Source organism: Erythrolamprus reginae, chromosome 3 (genome assembly GCF_031021105.1).
Source record: "Erythrolamprus reginae isolate rEryReg1 chromosome 3, rEryReg1.hap1, whole genome shotgun sequence".
NCBI classification, from domain to species: Eukaryota; Metazoa; Chordata; class Lepidosauria; order Squamata; family Dipsadidae; genus Erythrolamprus; species Erythrolamprus reginae.
Window position 1 is genome coordinate 45,320,809 of NC_091952.1, and position 24,407 is coordinate 45,345,215.

Here is a 24,407-nt window from a genome sequence, read left to right on the forward strand (position 1 = left end):
CCCCCCCCTTCCCCTAACACTTTCCAGTAATTGTACTCTCATTTATCTTCCCAGTTCCATGTTTGATAGGCTTTATTGCTTCAATTGAACCTTTTTATTGTGTGGGCCTCAGTAGTGTCAGAAAGGGTATTTTAAAGCTTTAAAACTTGCCATAAATGAATGGATACGGAGCAAAATAACATTTTATATTTAAAAATGTAGATGTCTCATATGCCTTGGGTATTAATGCATCATCACTGACCACAAACATTCAATGAATGAGAACTACAAAATGAACAAAACAGCTTGAAGGTTTAACTCTCATATCTTTATCTTCCCCGTTATTTCTATTCATGTTGGGCATCAGTATCGTTGCCCTACACTCTCACATTCTCTATTGCAATACTCTTATTTTTTTTATATTTTTAAGGAACACGATTGTGCTAGACACTTGCTCAAATAAATTCTTTAAAAATGCCACACTGATAGTCATTATTTGCTGGGAGATGTTCATGGGTTTCTGTTGTTGTTACAAAATGTACCACTGAAGTCATTTCTTCCATATGCCTGGGTGTCAAGAGTGCTGTCTGGCAGGCATAGCCGCAATATTTTCTTGACTTTATATCTGCCACAATCTTCGACTTGACTTTTTCTGCCAGTAACTGTATGACCTCATTTAGAATTGTTTTCCAAGATAAGTGCTATGTATATATTTCTTTGCTTGTGACTTTTCTTAGATACTGCTAAGCCACAGCATCAGATTCAACTGTCATATCTACAGTTTTAAGGAAGTTTCCAGTTTTTTGGCACATATAGCTGAACCGAATAATTACTCAAAAGCTGGAAATGGCCAACATTCTTATAAGAAATGGTAAGCCTTTTCAGAATGGCAGGACCAAGGCGGAGTTATTCTTTCTTGATGTTGTTTATCTGTGGTGGTCTTTAATCGAGGTCGATCTCTTCCCACTTATGGGACAGGAATGATTTGATGCCTTCTGAAGTGGCAGATTTTTGCAGTCCTTTATTACTCTAGGACCCAGTTAGATTGAACTTTAGAAGAGTTTACCATAAAAGCAATATGCAAGCTATAGTTTTTCCACTTTGTAATCCCTGCGGGATTTCATGCCAATAATGTGTTAGATGAAAAACCTCTGAATTCATTGTGGTTGGGAGCTTATTTGTGCTTCATGTAGTACAAGGAAGTTCTCCAAACTACTGAATCAACAGTCCTGGATCATACAGACTTAGAGAATTGAAGCACAACTTAAAAAGCAGCGTTTGCAACTCAACAACATTTTTCTCTGATCAATACTTTTCTCAGTAATGTGCTATTATCCATTTGAGATGGAGACACTGACAGAGTACTAGCTGCTAAGTCAAGAGTATCCTGACTACCTAGAAGATCAGGCATCACCACATTTCTCTGTATGTCTGAGAACAACTTCTGCTTAAATACAAAAGCCTCTTCTACTTGTTTGCTTTTTTGGAATGCTGCCCCGAAGGGTTATTGTCTCACTTATGATATAGGATACAGCCACTTTTCTCTGCCAGCTTTGGAGACTCTCAATGCTCAATTTAATGAGACAAATACACAGAAGGGTAGCAGAGACTGACAAGAGAAGATACCATCAGCATAAGGGCCCAAGTGGCTCCCAGTCCAAATCCACTTGCCAACTTGATCACAAATGAAAGACAAAATAATTTTTGTCTTTTGTTTGTGATCAGGTTGACAAGTGGATTTGGAGAAGTAGGAGTTCCACAAGACGAAAACTCAAAGTGGTGTTAAATCAATCCAGGCTTTTGGAGAAAGAGATAAGTACTAGAGGCTTTCCCCCACCTCCTCTTTCTCCAGCAGCTCCTAATGCTTACTACTATTTCCACTCACCTCCTCCTCCTCCTCCTATCTATCAGTTTATGCTCCTTTGGTAATTATGCATCAACAACAGGCCAATTTTATTTACTTGGCTGGTTTTATTTATTTATGTTTCCCTTCTCCAAGGTCCAGTACTTGAGACAATTCCTATAAGGGAAGGCCAGCCCTGACAAATGCTGGCTGAGAGGTTGCTCAGGGGACAAATGTTTTGGCCTCCCAGGCATGCGTGGGAATCCAGCAGCATCTACCAGCCATATAGACTGTGTCACATTCTCTACCTTTTATTGATTCACCTATCCTCAGTTCAAATGAGGGAAAACATGTTCGGCTGAATTATCTGTCCATGAATCCACCAGGACTGGAAGGCAGGGTATGCTGTGGATCCCATTTATTAGAGATGAATATCTGGTGGGACTATGAAAAAGGGCCTTCTCAGTAGTGGCTCCTTCCCTATGGAACATAATTCCAATGGAGGTATGATTGGCCCCCATCTTGTTGCTTTTTCAATAGGCATCTGAAAGTGTGGTTTTATCACTAGGCCTGGAGACCCCAAAAAGAGATGGAGATGATCCAGTGGTTGGTTTGTGTTCCTGCTACCATGGAGGATGAATTGAGTTTTATAGTTTTATATCGCGGATTTTTAATGTTGTAAGCCACCCAGAGTCCCGTGTGTGTAAATAGGAATGTCATACAAATTTGTTAAATCAATAATAAATCCAGAATCTCTTTATGGAAGATCAGGTTTTGCAGTACAAATCTCTCCCTAGAACAGTGATGGTGAACCTTTTTCGGCTCCGGTGCCAAAAGGGTGCATTCACATGATAGCATGCATGCACCCACAATGCAATGCCCTCACCCTGTGTATGCACACAACTCCCATGCCTCCCCGCACATGCACACAACCCACCTCCCCACATATGCACACGGGCCTCACTGAAGCCTCCAGAAGGCTTATTGGACTGTTTTTCACTTTGCCCAGGGTTCGGGAAAGCCTCCTGAAGCCTGGGGACAGCAAAAATGGTCCCAATGGGCCAACTGGAAGTTTGGAAATAATATGGAAGTAGATCTGCCCTACTACTTGCCTTCAGATAGTTGCAACCAGGCCTCACAGATAGTTGCAACCAGGCCCATTCCTTCTGCAGCTGGCAAAGCTTTCATAAAGGCCTCTCTAGCCCATAACAGAGCTTGGGATCAACCCTGAGCTCTGTTATCAGCTGCCGAGGCCTTTCCTGAAGGCCTCTCTAGCCTGTGACAGAGCTCCAGATCGATCTGGTTGCAGAGGCCTTCAGGAAAGCCTTGCCGGCTGCAGAAGAAATGGACTGAGATATGCAAGGCCTGGCTGGAACTGTCCAATGTCGAACAAGTTCCTGAAGACCTCTGACAGCAAAAAGAAGGCTGGGAGTGACATACATGAGTGAACTTCCGACTGGACCATTGGGTAGTTTTTTTGCTGTCCCCAGGCTTCAGGAGGCTTTCCTGAAGTCTGGAGAGAGCGAAATCGGCTGAAAATCAGCTGGCCAGCTAGAGCTGACACAGGGCAACGCCTCATGTGCCATCAGATATGGCTCCGCCTGTGGCCTGTGTGCCGTAGGTTTGCCACCACTGTCCTAAAACATGGGATGCTTACTAACCCGCCCCATTTCTCGCAGTTTTGTCAGCATCACTACAATGGTGGAGTTGTGTTCCCACAGCATTCTCCAGAAGTCCTCTGTAGTCTCAGCCAAAGGTCCCTGTGTGGCGATGTAAGCCTTCTGTTGTCTGCAAAATATCAGAGAGTTCAGATTAGTCACCAACTCTGGCAGTTCCGGCATAGGAAGGAGACTGTAACATACATCTAGGTTACAGGTGTATGTCTCAACCTACACTGCCCTAAGTTTGGGCAGTGTTTCAGAGTTTGTTAAATATTTTAGGGCATACGTGGTAATTATTTTCATTTATTGCTTCAAAACAGCAGGAAACCTACACAATGGTACCTCTACCTACAAATGCCTCTACTTACGAACTTTTCTAGATAAGAACCGGGTGTTCAAGGTTTTTTTGCATCTTCTCAAGAACCATTTTCCACTTACAAACCTGAGCCTCTAAAACTGTAACCGGAAAAGGCAGGGAGAAGCCTCCGTGGGGCCCCTCTAGGAATCTCCTGGGGGGAAACAGGGCCGGAAAAGATGGGGAGAAGCCTCTGTGGGGCCTCTCTAGGAATCTCCTGGGGGGAAACAGGGCCGGAAAAGGCGGGGAGAAGCCTCTGTGGGGCCTCTAGGAATCTCCTGGGGGGAAACAGGGCCGGAAAAGATGGGGAGAAGCCTCTGTGGGGCCTCTCTAGGAATCTCCTGGGAGGAAACAGGGCCTCCACCCTCTCTGTGGTTTCCCCAATCGCAGGCATCATTTGCTTTTACATTGATTCCTATGGGAAAAATTGTTTCTTCTTACAAACTTTTCTATTTAAGAACCTGGTCACGGAATGAATTAAGTTTGTAAGTAGAGGTACCACTGTACTACTAATTTGGTGAAATCATGTTGCCAAAATTTCAAGTCGCATAATTGGAGATCTAACATCACAAAATCTAGGTTCAGGAAAAACTAGAAATCATTGAACATCTGCATGCATAGGGAATTCCCTGTTAAAGCATCCCAACATTTAAGTCTTGTGAAGTCAGGGATAGAGATCTAGATTCCATGGTGATGCTGTTAAGAAAGAATGCAAATCCAACCAAATTTATAACTGAGACTGTGATACCTTTATTTTACCACAATGGGGCACTAAGGAACCTTGTATATATAACCTTAGGCGCCTCACTCATTTAATCTCTCCAGCGGTGCTAAAAATTAATGAATTTGGTATAGGGAAGCTGTAATGATGCAGGACAGAGATGCAAGCTGCTCCACGGTGGATTTATAAGACATCATAAAAGGTGAGAGCACAGCGAGAGTGAGGGGAGGAGAAACAAATAAAAATGCAGCTTCAGTAGCACCTTGGGCCAGTTGATGATCCCTTTTGATAAGGTGGAGAATGATTGCTCACTTCAAATAGAAGGATGAGAAGAGATGAATGGGAGCCCTCAGGGGCAGTTTAGGTAGGACATGAAATGCTATCTCCTCCAGTTTGGCAGGCACTCAATAGTCCTCTCTCAATAGTAGCATTTCTGTTTTAGCACTCTATACATGAAAGTGTATCACACTACCTGTGGTTCCTTTACTGGTGAGAGGGCGGGCACACAAGTTTAATAATTAAATAAAAATAGGGTTAATGGCAGGATATGAAGCTGAGTCATCATCAGTGACTCTTCTGTGTTTCTAGTCTACTGGAGTTCTTTACTCTGGTGGGCTGAAAACTCATGTTCCTAGCTCTCTGCCCACCATATCTTTTTTAAAGTCATCCTTCATATTGCCAATTCATTTCTATTTTTGCAACTCGTAAGATATTGGGGGGGGGGGAGAGATTATAAAATAAAGGTCAGCACTTCCCCTCACGCAGAAATGATTGTCCCATGAAATATCTCTGAATCCACTACTGTAGGTAAGCTGCTCTTCCGCCTGATTTTTTTCCTTAGGCCACATGTTCTGCATCAAACCTTTCAAGTGATAGGAAGGGGTTAATCTGCTTGAATTGCACTGCTGGAAGGAGATCTGATAAATAAGATGTGCATGTGCTGGCGAATGAATTATACAATAAGGTGCCTACAGTAGGTTGACTGCAAGAAAACTAAGATCGCTGAAACCAGTATTTCTCCGTTAACTAGATAATAGAGGTTGAAATGAAAAGGCATTGTAGGAAGAGGCAAACCACTAAGAAAAAGTACCATATCTTTCAGCGTATAAGACGCACTGGAGTTTTGGGGGAGGAAAACAAGGAAAAAAGGCCTCAGCCTCCCATCAATTTGCCAAACAGCAAATAACAGAGAAGATATAAACTGTTTGCTGTGTATTTCTGTGCATTTGTGCCTGACCAATAGAAATAGCAAAGAATTGGAAAAATGTACATTATGGCAGTATATTAATCCCAGAAAGTTTTCTTAAATGTAATCACAAGAACTCCTTCCAATTATTTAAATAGATCTACTCCAAACACAACTAAATCAGGATTTAACTCAGCTGCCTTATCTTAATACTAATACTTAATACTAAAACAGGACATTTTAGATTATACTTTTACAGATCTTTAAAATTGATATGGCTTTCTGGAAGTATTCTCTGCTATTTAAAAGAAGATAAAATAGCACTGGGCCTCTTCAGATCAAGCATTTATTTTAAAAAGCTTCTTCATTTTGTTAAGTTGTCTAGAACAATAATAAAGTAGTCTTTTAAAAATAAAGTCTAATCATTTGAACATTCTATAGACAATAACATTCTATAGTTATTGACTTATCTCCTTGCAGAAAAAACAAACAGCCAATTTTAGCCTTTGCCTCTCCCTGGAGTAATTTGCCCTGTGAAGCTTTAGTTTCACTTTCATTTTAGCACCTGGGCAATTTCAATCAGCTGAGTGTAGGGAGGCAGGTAATCAGTGGCTGGTGCTAATCAGGTTCTGCTGCTGTTTGCTGCAAGGAGGTACATTGTTGGCAGGCAGAGACCAAAGAGTGAGGGTGGCTGGATGGGGCTACATAAGATGCACCCAAGTTTTCATCCTCTTTTGGGGGGTAAAAAGGTATGTCTTATACTCCGGAAAATATGGCAGTTTAATATATGTGCCATGAACCTGACTGATTATGCATGCTCTTTCTGTCTCAGCACTGCTTGACGGAAGTGTCAAATCAAAGAAGCAGGAATGAACATCAAAAAAAGAGAGTCAGACTTTGGAACAGGATGGCATACTTTACCTGTAACCATCTACAAAGCTAGCATTGATATAATCTGAGCCTTCAACACCCCGGATTGGCTGCAGGCAAACCCGTGTCAGTTCATAGGGCATGATATTCACTAGGCGGTTTTTGAATTTGTTGCATGGAAGATTGGCACTGATGAATCGTGAGGTATGTGCTTTGGAATTGGCAAGGAGCTGTAAAGAGAAGTGACAAATTGGCAGGAGAAGCAGGACGCAACACTCCAGGAGCAGCAGGTCCCTCAACATCAGGTACAATTTTTCACACTTAATACAGAAAAAAAGATTACCTGAAGGGATGGTTGAACTTGTTTAGGTAAGAATCACTAGCATGCATTCCAGCAGGGAGAATATTCTTGCTGAGCCACTGTACCATTAAGACTGGAAAGCACAACCATCGCATCCCCAGTTTGTATTTTTTTAGATGAGCATCTCAGCACATCTTGCTCATCTCAAAATTCATGAAAACAGGCCCAGATTTGATCTACATTCATATCAGCACCCCACAATATTGTAATTTGGCAATATGGTCTGATACTGATTGTGTAATACCTTCCAAACAGCCCAAAGCCTCCTATCCATTATTTTCAAAGGTTTCCCAGTCCTTACATTAAACAGGTACAGGAAGATCTATGAATATCCACATGCCTGGCTGCTCCTACTTGGAGTTCTATGGAAGCTTATTTGCCAGAAAACTACTCATGTGCTTCATCACAAAGGAAATGCCTGGAAAGCAGGCAAGAAAAATTCTATTGCTTTTTACCTAATGCAAAGTCAAACTAAGGTTTTGGATTAGATTTTAGAAGCATTTCCCTCCAACATTCTGTGATTTTTGAGCCTAAGACCAAGTCACTTCTAGAGGCAGGGGTGGTATTTGTATTGTATCCCTGGCAGTTGTTGAAATCTAATGTCAAGTCCTTGGTTTTATGTTCCTGCTCTTATCACTACTAACTGTTAGCAGCAGGAGTCACTTAGAAATGGTAGACTGACATTAAGATCAATTCTTATCATAATAGAAAGGGAAACGGTATAAAAATTAGTATTGGTAGTTCTCTTGCCTTTGCAGTGTTAGCATTTGCTCTCTCCCTTTCTGCTCTTTGGGAATTGCCATAATGGAAGGAAGAAGAAACTTTGCTGAATCTTGCACCTGTCTCCTAACTCTCACTAAAGCAGAATCAGACATCCAACAGTGCTGATGGCGGTTGCTCCTGCTACTCTTTCATAGGAATAGTATTTAGTTTTTATAAGAAACAAGAAAAACTGCTGTTCACTCCTTCCTCTGGCTATACAAAGGATTAAGCCCAGTAAACAGAGGGGTGAGTAAATAGAAGTACAGTGAGGAGAATCAAGTTAGCAATGTTCATAATTCGGTACTGGTTTTGCCTTCTGCTGCTTGCACAACAAATAATTTTGTTGACTTTAAAACTATATATATACAGTGATCCCTCGATTTTCACGATCTCGTTCTTCGCGAAACGCTATATCGCGATTTTTCCCACCCGATGACGTCACTCTCTTCCTTCCTTTCTCATCTTTCTTTCTCTCTCTCTTTATCTTGCTTCTTCCTCTCTCACACTCTCTTCCTCCCTCTCTCATCTCTTTCTTTCCTTCTCTCTCTTTCTCTATCTCTCCCCCTCTTGCTGGCGGGCGGCAGGCGGCGGGCGGGCGAGCGGGGGCATCAGCGAGGAAGACCCAGGGAAGGTTCCTTCGACCGCCCAGCAGCTGATCTGCTCGGTAGCGCAGCAGCAGCGAGGAGCCGAATCGGGGTTTCAACTTTGCGTGGGCGGCGGGGAAACCCCGATCTTCGTCTGCTCGCTGCTGCTGCGCTACCAAGCAGATCAGTTGATGGGCGGCCGCAGCAGCAGCGAGCAGACAAAGATCGGGGTTTCCCCGCCGCCCACGCAAAGGGGAAACCCCGATCTTCGTCTGCTCGCTGCTGCTGCGCTACCGAGCAGATCAGCTGCTGGGCGGCCGCAGCAGCAGCGAGCAGACGAAGATCGGGGTTTCCCCGCCGCCCACGCAAAGGGGAAACCCCGATCTTCGTCTGCTCGCTGCTGCTGCGCTACTGAGCAGATCAGCTGCTGGACGGCCGAAGGAACCTTCCCTGGGTCTTCCCCGCCGCCCACGCAAACTCCACCATCTGCGCATGCGCGGCCATGAAAAAAAGGGGCGCGCATGCGCAGATGGTGTTTTTACTTCCGCAACCCTACATCACGAAAAATCGATTATCGCGAGGGGTCTTGGAATGGAACCCTCGCGATAATCGAGGGATCACTGTATAATCAAAAACTATATCTGCCACCTAGTCCTTTCTGGGCAAACACATATATTAAGAAAATTAACAGAGCTATTAACCAGAATCAAAGCTGTAAGAAATACTGGCATGAAAGTACTGCAGATGCAATAGTATTTAGTATTTAGACTTATATACCACTTCACAGTGCTTTACAGCCTTCTCTAAGCAGTTTACAGAGTAAGCATATTGCCCCCAACAATATGGGTCCTCATTCTACTAACCTCAGAAGGATGGAAGGCTGAGTCAACCTTGAGCCTACTGAGATTCGATCTGCTAAACTGCTGGCAGCCAGTGATCAGCAGAAATAGCTTGCAGTACTGCACTCTAACCACTGCACTACTGAGGCTCTATAAGTGCTGACAGGCCCTGATTCATGTGACCATAAAGGCAAGAGGCATTGGATTTCTCAAGGGCTCAAAGTAAAAAATATGTCCAGGTAAGCTTTTCTTAGTGACATCATGAACACTCCAATTTCCACTGGGTTCTGGATATGCTGTAGTTCCATCTGGTAGTCATGCTGAGAACTTGATTTTAATCTGTTTTCTTAGATATCAGGAGTGTCAAATGTGATGTATCGTGACTTTTTCCCTTTCCCAAACTGGGCACGGCCATGGCCAGTGTGTGATGCATCCAGGCCACAGGTCGCAGGTTTAACAGCCCTGATATATATTTTTCTATAAGTACAGGACAGATATGTTGAAGACACACAACTCTCCACCCAAATGTATACTGCTCAAAGAAATAAAGGGAACACTCAAATAAAACATTCAAGATCTGAATGAATGAAATATTCTCATTACATTCTCTGTACAAAGCTGAATGTGCACAACAGTGTGTGAAATAGATTGTCAATCTGTGTTGCTTCCTAAGTGGACAGTTCAATTTCACAGAAATTTGATTTATTTGGAGTTACATTGTGTTGTGTAAGTGTTCCCTTTATTTTTTTGAGCAATGTATTTTAATACTCTCTACAGATGTAGAAACATACCAAAGGACCATTATACTTAAAAAACTTCCTTCAATCCAGGAATAAATTGCCAGGGAGAAATGACAAACAAGCATCTTATCTAATCCTATAATAGCCCGTAGATTTTGCATGCACAGGTACACATTGAAAATAATCTTTTACTCACCTTAAACTCCAGTTCCATTGCTGTGACACTCTCACCTGGAGGTACCTGACTGAGTTTCTGGATGTGGGCAAAGAGATTGCGGGCAGGCACCTCGGTGTTTCCACAAGTGGCTGCTTCTAGCAAGGCTTCGTGGATGAAGATATATTGATCCTCAGTCTGCACCATATAGTTTCTTTGTGAGCGCATGCATGTCACATGCCCATAGATGTCCACTGTCTTTTCATGCTTCATCCTCTCAAGCATGGCATCAGTTACAATGAAGCAGCCTGTTCTACCTACACCGGCACTGTAAAAGCAAGGCATAAAGCATGAAATTGGGATTCGGCACAGTGGCAAAGCTCTAGATATTCTGAATCTTTTCCTAGTATGATGCAATCATAGCTTATTTTCAAGGTCATCTTTATATTTAAGGTACCGGTATTATTAGAAGTTCCTATAGCAGTAATGGCGAACCTATGGCATGGGTGCCACAGGTGGCATGCGGAGCCATAACTGCTGTCACGCATGTCACGCTGAATATTGCCAGCCTCAGAGACATTTAGTAATTAAAGAGTTAATATGTGTGCCTTTATTAATCTCCTCCTATTTTTGATGTAATATCCTGCCTTGTCATTTCCGCCTTCTTGCTGTTTTTCTTCTCTGCCTTCGGACTCCATAATGTAAGGTCCTTTGTTATTTTTGTCTACTCAGATAATGTTTATTTTCACTTTTATAAATAAAAGAAATCTTGTTTTGAACAAATGATTAGAGCTCTTAAATCCATCGCCTCCACGATAAGGTTCTAACGGACTTTTACAATCGTGACATGGTAGCAGAGGATGGTTTCGATCCATCGATCCATTGCCCTAGCTCAGCTCCAACATGCATATGTGTGCCTACCAGCTGATTTTTGGCTTGCACAGAGGCGCCTGCCTCATCATAGCCAAAGCGAAGCTTTGCTGCTGGGTGTAACATTTCAGATAATAACCAAAGATTTCTGTGGCTGTTCGGTATCCAAATTTTTGTTTGGTATCCGGTGCAAAGTTTTAACGAAATTTTTGGTTGTTATCCAAAATGTTCGCTATCCAAGGTGTTCGCTAACCGAGGTTCCACTGTATAACCTGCTAGGATGATGAACTTACATAAGCATCTCTTACTGTGGAAGGCCAATATAACCCAATCTTACTTAGTGATGGCAGTCGTTACGGGACAAACAACTGATGACCCATCAACAAGCAACAGATATGGTATCTGTCAGGAAAGAATTCCGCAGCAGGACATTTCCTTGCAGCTGCCCATGTGCAATTCTTTACAGGATTTTAATAGGGAGAGAGTATCTGTTAATTATACATGACTCCCATCTGAACCAGAGCATGAAGAGAGAACATTAAATACCGTTTCTAAGGAGTTTGTGAAAGCTGCAATGATGAAGAGCTTCGTTCAGTAATAGTCCCCACTCAGCTGCAAGATATAAATCACTGGCTGGATAAGATGCCAATTCCTAGTGAACTAAAGTTTATGGCTGAAGCACTTTTTTAGTTCCAGACTGCAGCATAAGAATTTATCACTATGCATGCAAATAGTGTATAATTGCACATTTATATAATACTTGCAATTTTGTGATAATACAAAGTGATGCCAGTATGTTTTCCTATTGTCAAACATTTTACCACCACGCACACGTCCGCTTTTCGGATATTTCACATTATCATTTTAGTGAGACTTTTATTTGTTTTCATGTTTCAATTTTAAATCTGAACTAAAAGAAATTCAGTAATACTAATAATGTCATGTATTGTGAAGATTCACAAATTCAGTGAGATGGTGCAATTGTGAAATTGTGGATGCATGTGTAGAATTTCATTCTAAAGTTCCAATATTATGGTTGAATTCTGTGTAATGTGGCTGTTTCTTAAAGAAAACAGTGGGTTAAGAACCTTTGACTATAAAATGCTGTATATATTAGCAGAGGAATTAGAATGCCAATACTATCCTTGCTGCAGCAGTAGGTTGCCTATAAATCCCCAAATATGCAACATTTCCCAAATGTAAGGATTTACAGTTTTTCTCTATCATATTATCCTGATAGTTCATCATCACAGATTTACATGTGTAGGAATCAGTCTTACCTGCAATGTACAACGATTGGGCCAGCATCTGGAGGATTGCATGCTTTCACTCGTCTTAAGAATGCTAAAATAGGAGTAGGATATTCTGGCACACCATGGTCAGGCCAAGCCATAAACTGAAACTGCCGCAGTTCCCGTTTTTCACTGGAGCCGTTCTGCAGATAAAACTGAAATACTTTAGCTCAGCGGTTCTCAATCTTTCTAATGCCGTGACCCCTTAATACAATTCCTCATGTTGTGGTGACCCCCCCAACCGTAAGTCTAACGCCAATTCTCCCAACAGAGGTTTAAGCTGATTGGCAGGAAGGTTAGAGAGACACCCCTACTGTAAATGCCTGATTGGTCAGATTGTAAAATTATGTTCCAAGGCACCAAAATAGAAGCTTTAGTTCCTAATACCATGGAAATTTTGTTTTTCCCCTTGGTTTTAGGCGACCCCTGTGAAATGGTCGTTCTACCCCCCAAAGGGGTCCCGACCCCCAGATTGAGAACCACTGCTTTAGCTGGAATTAATGGGCAGCAGTAGGAATTCCTTCATTTGATACTCCTGTACCATAGAGTACTAAAGTCTTTACAACATGCAAGATGATTGCACATCTTCTCCTACTACATGCTTGTTTACTTTATCATTTAGTTCTATTTTTCAACAATATTCTTATAGATCCTTGCTGTGATTTGTTGTTCAATGAATCTTCTTGTGCCTATAATATGGATCCTTATGTAATTCTGAAGACTATATATACCAGTGATGGTGAAACTTTTTTTGCTCGGGTGCTAAAAGAGTGTGTGTATGCGCGATAGCGCACACATATGTGCCCAGACCCATAATGCAATGCCCTCCCCTCCCACATGCATGCACAACCTCACCCCCACTGCCCCCCGGGCATGTGTGCAGGCCAAATGAGGCCTTCTGGTAGGCCCATTGAGCTCTTTGTCGCCCTCCTCAGGCTTCAGGGAAGCCTTCAGAACCTATACATGGCAAAAAATGAGCCAACAGGCCAACCAGAAGTTCAGAAACAAACTTCCAGTTGGGCCATTTTTCGGCATCCACAGGCTCTGGAGACTTTCCTTAAACCTGGGGAGGGTGAAAATGGCCTTTCCCCTATCCTCCAGAAGGCCAAAAATCAGCTGGCCAGCGCATATATGCACGCTAGTGCTGACATAAAGCAAAGCCTCGTGTGCTCTCAAATATGCCATAGGTTCAACATCATAGATATATACAGATAGTAAGGAAGATGACCTTAACAGAGACATGCAGGAATTGTTACTAAGCCAAAAGGGGATAAAACATTTTTGAAGTCAAGACCAAACACATAACATTCAGAATTCACATGCTATGTTTACCACAATGAACAACTGGAACTGACATAAGTTAAACATGGTCATGTGATGTTTCACTTTATGGCCGTGTCATTTAGTGAAGGAATTTCTTGTCTCAATTTCATTGGATAAGAGATCTGTATATATTAATATACTTGGCCTGAACAGACTTGAAATGCATGATGCGCCACTAAAGCTCTTTAGTCATGTGATGCACATTTTTATAAAGACACAGAGTATGTACAAGACATTGGCCTTCCAATTCCATTTTCTTTTCCAAACTAATTTAGACACAAAAATGCTGAATATATTTTTGGGAAATAAGGAAGACAACATTGTCTGTGAGGCAGGTATTTCTACTTCATTTATCAGCCTTTTTATTAACGACAGGGTGTCCAGAGAGAAAGCATTTTGAAATTCCATATTTCCCTGACATTTCCCTGTAACTTGCGATCTAGTTAAGGTGTGATCGTAGATGACATCATACCAAATGGCTAAGCCGTGGAGAAATATCGGTAGCTGAGGAAGCAAGTTGTTATGCTCATTTTTGCTTGACTGCCAGGCAGCACAATTCTTTTTTTTTTTTTTGGCATGATTTTTCCTGACTTTTAAACATTTTAGTACAATTTGGTTTTTTCTCCTGATTTATTCCGTTTTTTTCACGAATTCCCTGATAATTCACTGATATTTCCCAAACTGCTGATTTCCCTGATAATTCCCTGATTTCCTTGTTTTCCAGATTTGCTGGACACCCTGTAATGAGTTCTTATATGTCATAGGCCATTTTATTTATTTTGTTTTATGATGCTATAATTGTTGCTTTAAACCTATACTGCACTTAGTTATAAACATGTAATTCCTTCTCCCCTTTCTTAAAAATCTGTCCATTGTAACTAATTTCCTCCCTTTTTCCAGTACCTTGTACAGAGCAAATGTTCGGACTGTATAAGTTGCAAGTTCAACGGTATCCAGCAAAGTCACTTGGATCAACCCATAGGTCTCTGTACCACGTCCAGGCCAGTACTGATCACATTTCACCTGCAATAAAACCTCCAAATTAATGGATAATCCTTGGAATGTAGCTTTCATTGGATTCTACAACATAGATTGATAGTTTTATCCTGTTGTAATTCTTAAATTGTATTTGTATCTACTAGAATTTATTGGTTGACAGAAGAGGACCTATTTAGGAATAAAATATAGAAAACACAAAACGCCCAGTTTGCATTTGGCCAAGATATACAGAGAAATTGAATACTTTTTGTATATATTACACCTCATTTTATGAGACCAATATGGCTAAATGACCAGGCAGGGAGCAAAGAAAGATACTGATCTTCAGAGGCAGGGCTAAGAAGCAAAGATGCTAATAGCTATAAAAGAAAGAAACTGAGAGAAATGGTCTCAATTCAAAAGCAATTTCTTTCCATATAATTTTCTGTCCTTTCCCTGCTCTTTGGAGAGATTGGTATCTGTAGACAAGCATACTCATTTATCCTCTTCTCAGGACGAATACGGGAAGCCTGTCTCCAACCTGTAATCCTCTGCTTGGGATTCTGCTCAGGTTCCTAGCATAAGGTTGCCAGCTTTATTTTTTCTAGGTGTCAGTTGTGAGAGGAAGGGCAGTGCTTTACATGGGCAGGATCCTGTGGCTGTGCAACAGAGACTCACAGCAAGAGACCTTGGCCAAAGGAAACTTAAGGAGCTGAGCAAGAGCAACAAGCTCAGGAGTGGAATAAGTTTCATCTAGGGGTGGGCTGCTAGCTGGAACGCTTAACTGGGCTTGCCTCCACAGCCCTGGAGTTACCGTGAGTTCGAGCGGAATTAGGGAGACACAGGTGCTCCCGTGTTCCAGTGAGGGTTTTTTGCTTCCGTGCATGTTCCGTGCAGGTTTTTTGCTTACCTGCATCTCCATGCACGATTTTGCATGGGCGCAGAAACGCAATTCCGCTCGAACTCACGGTACCTCCAGAGCCGAGGAGGTGAGCCCAGTTAGGCGTTCCGGCTAGCAGCCCACCCCTGGTTTCATCCCTTTGCTACAAGCAGGGGTGGGCTGCTGCCTGGACTGTGAGGAGGGGAACGCAGTGGTGTAGCAAAAATGGAGCTCCACCCCAGAGCACCAAATTTGCATGAAAGATGTTGAAATAAAATGCAGGGAGTCCTGCATAATCCACGCCCACAGTGTGGTAGTAAAAAATTTGGTAGCCCTTCACTGGCTACAAGCCCAACGCACGTCCAGTCTATATGCACACAGGGAGAACTTCAAGGCATAGCTGAAAAGGCTACTCTTGCCTGAGGTCATTAGTCTCCTTAGTTGGGAAGGCCTCCAAAGTAGGAAATTAATCAGGCGGTAGAGTCTATTTTATTCTGTTTTTCATTCTTCCCTCCACAGCTGCAATTACTGATAGTCAAAGACTAAGCTGGAAGTAGTGGCATGTTTTTCGCTCATGACACAGCTATGGATTTGCCTGTATAAATCCCCATCTTTTCTAATGAGAAGAACTAGCAGCAGTAGGCTTTTGTATACACAGCCCATTCCAGGTCAGGTGGAAGTAGCAAAACCTGGACTATATTTCTCCGTATCCAGCTGTCGCATTTCAAAACATTCAGGCATGCTAAAATTTTCTCAAATTCTTCCTGCCCTCTGGCTTCTGTTTTCTACATCTCTTTCTGTCTTGTCCATTTACACAATGAATCAATATTTGATTAAAACAGGATAAAATACTCCACCTAAGAAACAATAAATGTAATTAGATAGAACGTGTGGAGAAAGTTAATAACAGACTAATTGGAAATCAATGATGTTCTGCTTTTTAATAGCCAGCATTTTTAATAGGCGACCCTTCATTCCTGGATGAAAAATGAAAGGGCAATCCTAGAACTTAGAACAATTAGACATCTACGGAAGTACACCTAATGAAATGGTTTCTGTGGTTATCTGGAATTCTGTGTTCAACCTGGATGATAAAGAGCTGTTTACATATGTAACAATATATAACCCAGGAAGGCAAAAGTTGGGCTGGCAATAATTTGAGCAAGGGCCTTCTTTTTCCATTCTTTCTCCAGGGAAATTGTATTACTGTGTATGTATGTGTATGTACAAGCATAAAACAAACTTTGAAGTAATCTATCCCAGGGTTTAATAGAGAGCCCTAGCTGGTAATTGAAAATTATTTATTCATGACCAGATAAGAGTCACTCACATTTTCTGCCAAATTTACCCATAATGTTTATGCCCCATTTTCAAGCTCTGTAAATTTTATGCTGAAGCTGATGCAGGATGGCACTAAACCAGATAAGAGAGCCTTTCTTCTGGCACTGCTCACTTATCATTAATGTCAGGAACACTCACAACCTGGAAATTCATTTACTGCAACAGCCCAGTGGTCCCTCGGTTGCTGGGAGAATAAAGAGGCTTCCATACATAGTTTTAACAATGGGAGAAGAGCTAGTCTGATACATAACTCTACCTATTCTCCTTCTAAATCTCGCAGTCTGCAAATCAGGAAAAAACTCTCTAATTTATTTGGATCTGTGTATTTATTAAATGATATAGAAACTGGAAGAGAGACAGGAATGAAAGATAGCCTGGATTAATTTTGCATTCAAAAGAGCCTTAAAGATGGCATATACTGCTGATTTGGTTGCCAAATGCAAAGGCATTGGATATAGAAAGTGATCTGCTCTTTGCAGCTCTTATGTAGTATACATGATACATAACTAAAAAAATGATGCACCAACTATCATGCTAGGATTTTAAAGTAATGAATACTAAGCAGCTCACTGATCTTTTTCCAAGACTGTTGCTATTTCACAAGATTTGGAAAGTATTTGAAGCACTGAACTCCAGAAATCCCAGATGTCAAATGTTTAAGGCAACAATTCAAGGACAAAGCGTTACTAGGACTGAGAAAGTGACTGCCCGAGTGCATTTGTCTGAAAGAGCTTTCAAAACTCCTGGACTGGGAAGAAGCCCTCATGCTTGGAGATAAGAAAAGGGGTCAAGCTTGAATCAGCACTGAAAAGATGCTCAAAAGGTGTTTAAATGTGCACCCTCTCATTAGAAAGCTCCCAGGGGCAGGGACAAGGCTTTTAGTTCATGCTTTACTTCTAGCTCTTCAATGCCTCTTTGACCGATTCCATTCTAAGGCTATTATGATTCCTCAGAGACAGGGTCCCCTAGGTAGGAGTTTCTCTTCCATAGGAAGAGTATAGTATCTGTAACTGCTAGCAAAGGCAAGCAGGCCTCTAATGAGTGCTAATGTGAACTCTGTTAAGTGCAGAGGAACAAATGGGCAAGGACTCTTCCCCCCACTATACTTAGCTGAGTGGGTGGGCAGGCTAACTTGGTGGAGTACGTCACCTCAAAGGTGCTGTGGCATCCTCCACCTCCTAGGAAGTAATTAGGTGAGGGAAGGATGGGAAACGTGCTACCAGAAGATAATGTGCATTTCAACAGCAGCAAGGCAGGAAGCAGAGACAGGTGCCCAAAGGGCCTTACAAAGCATGTTATCTTGGAGAAACACACTCTCTGGGGCATCTTCTAATAGCTGGGCAGCCCCCAAACAAAACTCACTGGACTTTGGATATTTACATATTCTGAGACACACACACACCAAAAGAGGGGAGGGGATTATTTCTCTTTTAACTCATCTGCAGACATTATTCCAAACACAAAGCCCTCTTCTAGACTAATAAAGCCTAATTAATAAAGTGCAGGAAAATAATAGGGCTACTGCTTAAATGCAATTAGCAGCAGCAGCAATTGGAGTGCTTAAATTACTGGAGCTTGTGGGACATTTACTTCATACCTCAAACTGTTTAAGGCACAAAGCTATCAACATTTTGTTATGTTTAAAGCATGACCAGATGTCATATCAAAAAACCAGAGTCTTATTTTTTATGCTTGCAATCTATTCCTTGCCGCTGTTTTGCTGGAATAGGCCTTCCCTTTTGAGCATCTTTGCACCTTCACCATACACACGGACCCCATTTCATTCTGCTTGGCCCACCTTAGAAAAGCAAAGGGTACCACTGCATAAAAAGATGAGAAGAAAAACAGCAGCATATATGGACTATTTTTGTCCAAGTATGGATGTCCATGTGCCGCCTCTATGTTGGTTGAGGCAGGCAGGATTCCCTTGGGTACCATTTGTTGGGGGTCAAGGGAAAGGTTTGCCTTCTCTTTCTACTCAAGATCCCCATGTACAATTGGTGGGCCACTGTGTGATACAGAATGCTGGACTCAATGGGCTTTGGCCTGATTCAGCATGGCTCTTCTTAGGTTCTTATGTTTTTATATTTAGTTGAATAAAGGTTAAAAAATGGGGGTATTTATCTTAGAACAAAAGATTACTAATGTGGGAGAGATTTATAAGATTGTGAGTGATAGAGCAGGAACAATTAGAAAAAAACCTCACAAAAACTTGAAGTTACCTATTAAAGATGAATGTTATGCATTTATATACTTGCCAAATTAAAACATTTTTTAAAAAGTTTGCATAGCTAACTTATTAGAATACCCGCATTAGAATGTTATGATGAAACCAATTCTTTCTAAAATTAGGGTATATTAACCCATGAAGGAACTGAACAACAAATGAGCACTAGTCATGACACCCCAAAGTATATTAGTTTGAGTAGCGTTTGCTATTCATCAGGAGAAACACTTTTTCAACCTGAGATAGAAACGCCGGCTCTTTCCAAGGTACTCTTTGTAGTTCTGTAGTATTTTTGTGACACAAAGTGGCATTCTCCTTTCAGTATTAATTCAGTAAAGCTTAGGATATATGGTTTCATGCCTTGCTCTCCTTCCACATATATTCCCCCGCCTTTATTTAGCTGCTCTCTGAATATTCTCTATCTCTATTGCCTTACACAAATGTATTTGACTAAAGAAATGAGTGCACCACAATTCTGTGGTTGGCATGGAAACGTAATGTATTCTGTGCTCATTACAAGAGATGCTATCTTCTGAAGAACTCTCTGCCCAGGATCTCCAATTGAGCTCCATGTTTTGCAAGGATATTCTGAAACATAGGCGTCTTCCGTTCGGAGGCCTTAAGGCAAATAAATCCTTTTTACACATTCAAACTGTGCACGGAAGTCAGAATTTAATATGGCTATAATTTCTGGGTGCCAGACACAGCAGAAGACATCTGCAGAATGGCTTATACATAGAGATTGCTTCCCCAACACAAATTTCCATTTATAGATCATTTATAACTGATATACACAAGCCTACTCTGATGATATGCTTCTCAGTGTATGCGGTCAATTACGGCAAAAGTGGGTGATTTGCTACTGTACTCTGCTTTTGAATTTCACAAGGAGTGAGATGAACTCAAACCATTCATTCCCCCAATTGGTGTGATTTTACCACTTACATAGTATTCCATAAATAAGACTCTGACCCTGACCCTTTAATTACAAATTAGATATAGCATAGGTAACAAATTAATCTCAAAAATCTACTTATAAATAATTCACTTAAGAATTAGATGTAAAAGGAAATTCCATGATAGACATATTGGTACCATACATTATTCCCCCAAACTTTTCCTGCAATGTTGTACAATTGTGGTTTTCCCCAAGATTTGCCCTTAGAGTCCTAATATATAAAGCTGCCGATATACTTGATGGCACTGCATTCCCAATATCAACATGGACTACAATTCCCTGAAGCTCTTATGGTCAGTGGGAGAGACTAAGTTTGTCCATACCCGAGATTTTTCCTCCAGTCGTGTCATCATGACGATCGTTGCTGTACGTTGCTCCCATACCATTCTCCAGAAGTCACTGAGTGTCTCAGGCAGAGGCCCCTGAGTAGCTATGTAAGCGTTCTGTTTGCGGTAGCCATCAATATAATTGGCATTGATGTAGTCACTTCCTGGGACCCCTGCATGACAGAAAAAGGACAGGAATGTGTAAGGAAGGCAACAGCCAGAATCCTAAGCCATGTAGAGAGGATAAAGATTATAAGGATGCTGGTGCTAACATTTCATTTTAATTTTATTTGTGGTGATTTGATTGATTTTTAACATAAATAAATGCAGCATATAAGTAAGTAAGAAGCTGTTGACAGAATGCAAATTGATGAGGAATACATTTTAACAGACACTTAAACATTATACAAGAAGGAAATAGCATGGAAAAGGACATATATCCTTAATCATGGCAATCATGGCCAAAGAAAGATTTATGCCATTATTTTTGTGCCTTGTTAGTACAATAGCAAAGATTAGTTATTAGATGTTAAGACAACCTTGCAACCTAAGCCTCTTAAAACAAACAGTATTTCTAGAAATCTATCTGGAAGAAATGAATAAATAGCTCTTTCAAATAAAGGCAGAATTGGCTTTAGAGTATTTATTCCACGAAGATCAGTTTTGCAACCTGTCATTTGTTTTGGAATTAGTGGCTTTAAATATAAAATGATAAGGACACTTACTATTTACTTCTGCTGAATCACATCTCTTTCCTTTCCCCAACTCAGTTATTGTTTTGTCCCAATACAATATTACAACAGATTGGATGAAACAAATTATTTGGGACTTGACTGGTATAAATTTAAGAAATAAATTTGATAGAAGAATATATAATGCTCAAAAAAATAAAGGGAACACTCAAATAACACATCCTATATCTGAATGAATGAAATATTCTCATTGAATATTTCATTCGCACAACTATTCCATTTGCACAACAGCATGTGAAATTGACTGTCAATTAGTGTTGCTTCCTAAGTGGATAGTTTGATTTTAAAGAAACTTGATTTACTTGAAGTTATATTCTGTTTTTTAAGTGTTCCCTTTATTTTTTTGAGCAGTGTACATTAGAGGACCTTAATACCTGTTCTTACATAAATTCATGATAGTGTAAATATGACAACATGGAGTTACATTATTTGGGAAATCAAAGCATAAATAAAATCTATATCGTTGCTCAGACATCTGTTCCTAAAACATCTGGTCATGGCAATAGGAATGGCTGTCTACTTATTTTCTCATATACTAGATGTGGTTAAGAAAGCAATGCACACTCTGAAAAATGCACCTTTTAGATTGACAAGGAATGTCCATTGAAACCACATATATACACTGATCAATTCAGCAGTGAACAATCTTTGGATCAAAGACCTATACATTAACACACCGTTTTATAAAATAACACAAGTGTTAGAGAATGTATGAGAAAAGCATCATCTCTACAGTATATACACATTTTTTCAGCCTCGTGTACATTTTCCAGGTATAATTATAATGTATATACACATTTTTTCAGCCTCGTGTACATTTTCCAGGTATAATTATAATGTTCAGTCTTGAGAAATGTGATTAGTAATTTTCAAAAAGTATGGGTTATGGAATCCTAGTCCCCATTCATTCAGCTGCATCAGTTGATCAACCTATATTCTTGACAGTGTTGCAGTCTTACTGCTGTCTTATATTTTGTAGTTCACGTTGGACAGACTATAATTGATTCCACACTACACTGCAGAAACTTCAAAACCTCATGACTGATGCTGCAGTTTATTAGTGAAAGTAGCTGTTAATAATCTTACCATCAATGGAGGTCAAGATGACCCGAGAGTGATCATAGGCAATCACATTTGCATAGCGATTCTTTGGTTTGTTCACTTCCAAGTTGGAGTTCTCCCAGGTGAACTGCTGCCCAGGATCAATGGACTACAAAAGAAATGGTAACAAAATGGAAGAATAAGTCCGTCTCCTGTCTCTCTCCCTGCCCCCTTTTCCCCACATTCATATATGCACAGCATATTTATTACTTTTCCAACTCATATATTTTCTCAATGTTGAAACAGTATAGAATAATACAGTGAGTAAACAGTTTCATATGAGTTATCTGACTGATGAGTAGAGAATTTACTCGCTGGGTGGGACATTCAATCTTGTTACCACTTCCATTTATGCTACAGGCAATACCCAACAGTAATTTTAAGAACAGGTCCTTTGCCACTTAAATACAACATATAATGTTTATGTCACATGAATTCTCTTAATAGCTAAACCCTGAAACACAGATGTGATATGAATTGCTGAATACTGTCTCATATCAATAAATTTTCATATGCAACACACCTGAAAATATAGTATTAGCACTCTTTGATGCCTAAAGGCTAATTTTCCAAATATATTTTTTAAAGAGTTAAGAGTAGAAGTGCATATGCACACAGGCCACACAAACACACCTAGATATACACACCAAGAATCTCTCAGGAATGAAATGAAGATGTTATCATTGAATTTAGGAATACAGATCAGTGGGCAGAAAAATGGATTGTTTGTGTATATGTATTTATGCATATATGGAAAATGAACTGCTCCCTTGCAACCTCTCTCATAGCTATACCTACCGTAGCAGTCAATATTCATCCTGGAATAAGTATCTTGGAATGTACTATTGAGTGGGCAAATCATCTCTCCCAATTGCTATTCTCTCACCACAAATCATTTCTCGCAATAACCAGCAAAGAAATGGCAATCCAGGTTCTTAGATCAATATTTGCTGTTCAACATTTAAACCAGAACCAAATCCCTCATTTGCTTACCTCAGCTACTATAAAAGAGAAGTATCAGTCATTTTTTTTAATAAGCCAGAAGATTATATGCCAGGAAACTAAACAGCAAAGAAATGACGGCAGAAATGCTAAGGTAGAACCCCAAGTAACAAAATCAACTACCGTAAACTACCTTTAAGTTATTTCTAGTATAGTGAGGGAGGCCCGTAGGTGGTGTACAACTCCCCAGCACCATCTGTAGTCCTCCAACACTGCATGGCCAACTTTGATGGCAGTGTGACTACTTTGTGGCAGTGCAATTTTTGGGGTTCCCTTGTTTAAAGAAAGAAAGGGAGGTTTCTGTGAGAATTTTTCGCCCATTTCCATTTTACAAAGCCTAAGTCTCTGACCAATTTTGAAGACTTTAAAGATAAAAATAGGGATAAATCTCTTATTCTTTAAAGGCCAGATGCTCTCTTAACATACACACATGAATGCTTATAAGTCCCTCCAAAGCCAAGCTTTATTAACAAACAGCACACGTATCGGTATCAACAGAAGGAACGATGGCCAAGTTCAAGATATTAAAGATGCCTTTCTGGAAAAATTGAACATCTCCACATCAGTTGTAAAGGATTTCCATTTAAAGGAACAGCAATTGAATATATAAAAGGGATTTTCGCAACTTCAACAAGAAGGGTAGGACATCATATTGGGGGTAATAAACGGTTTGGGAAATGCAAGAAGAAAATAAACTATTATCAGCATAATAAGCAGGCAGTGCAAAGTGACAGACCAATTTTTATAGCTGACTGTAGTATTAAACACATCTCCCAACTGATAAGAGGCAGGGCCAGGGGTGATTCTTGATAAAACTTTTATAGAAAAAGCTGTATTTCATCCATGGAATTTTATGAAGGATCAACCAGGTCATCCTTCTATACTCAGCTAATATTTCCCTGTTGTCTCTTCCAACTTCAAAAAGGTGGGGGAAGAATCGAGTAACAATGCATTTTTTTCAGTCAACATGATGAGAAACCAAACAGTCACGATATGGTTGGAACTCTGGCAACAAATGGATTTATTGGAGAGATCTCTCCTAGCCCTAATATAGCGAGATTGTGAATATGACCATGAAAAAACCATCTAGTTATTTATATTACTTACACACCTATCATGCTATTCCTTTTTATGGTAATCAACATTATATGGAAATTACATATCTCTTGAATGCACATATTTTTCACCCATGCCACTTTTACCTTAAAACAAAAGTCTGCGGAGAGGGGCGGCATACAAATCCAATAAATAAATAAATAAAATGGCAGTGTTTGGCAGCACTACAGAAAGCCGCAAACCTCT

At 40.5% G+C, this 24,407-nt stretch overlaps 1 protein-coding gene across 6 annotated transcripts in view; it reads right to left on the bottom strand.

Moving 5' to 3' along the window:
* The window catches only part of PTPRF (protein tyrosine phosphatase receptor type F), a 630,248-nt gene that overhangs the window by 4,795 nt on the left and 601,046 nt on the right, over nt 1-24,407 (bottom strand). For all 6 annotated transcript variants that reach the window (XM_070745049.1, XM_070745054.1, XM_070745053.1 and 3 more), the window contains 7 exons: nt 22,089-22,212; nt 20,248-20,423; nt 14,444-14,563; nt 12,206-12,360; nt 10,098-10,383; nt 6,667-6,845; nt 3,484-3,610 (listed from right to left, as the gene is read on the bottom strand). In XM_070745049.1, coding sequence (XP_070601150.1) covers nt 3,484-3,610; nt 6,667-6,845; nt 10,098-10,383; nt 12,206-12,360; nt 14,444-14,563; nt 20,248-20,423; nt 22,089-22,212 — 1,167 coding nt within the window. The remainder of the gene's footprint in view (nt 1-3,483; nt 3,611-6,666; nt 6,846-10,097; nt 10,384-12,205; nt 12,361-14,443; nt 14,564-20,247; nt 20,424-22,088; nt 22,213-24,407) is intronic.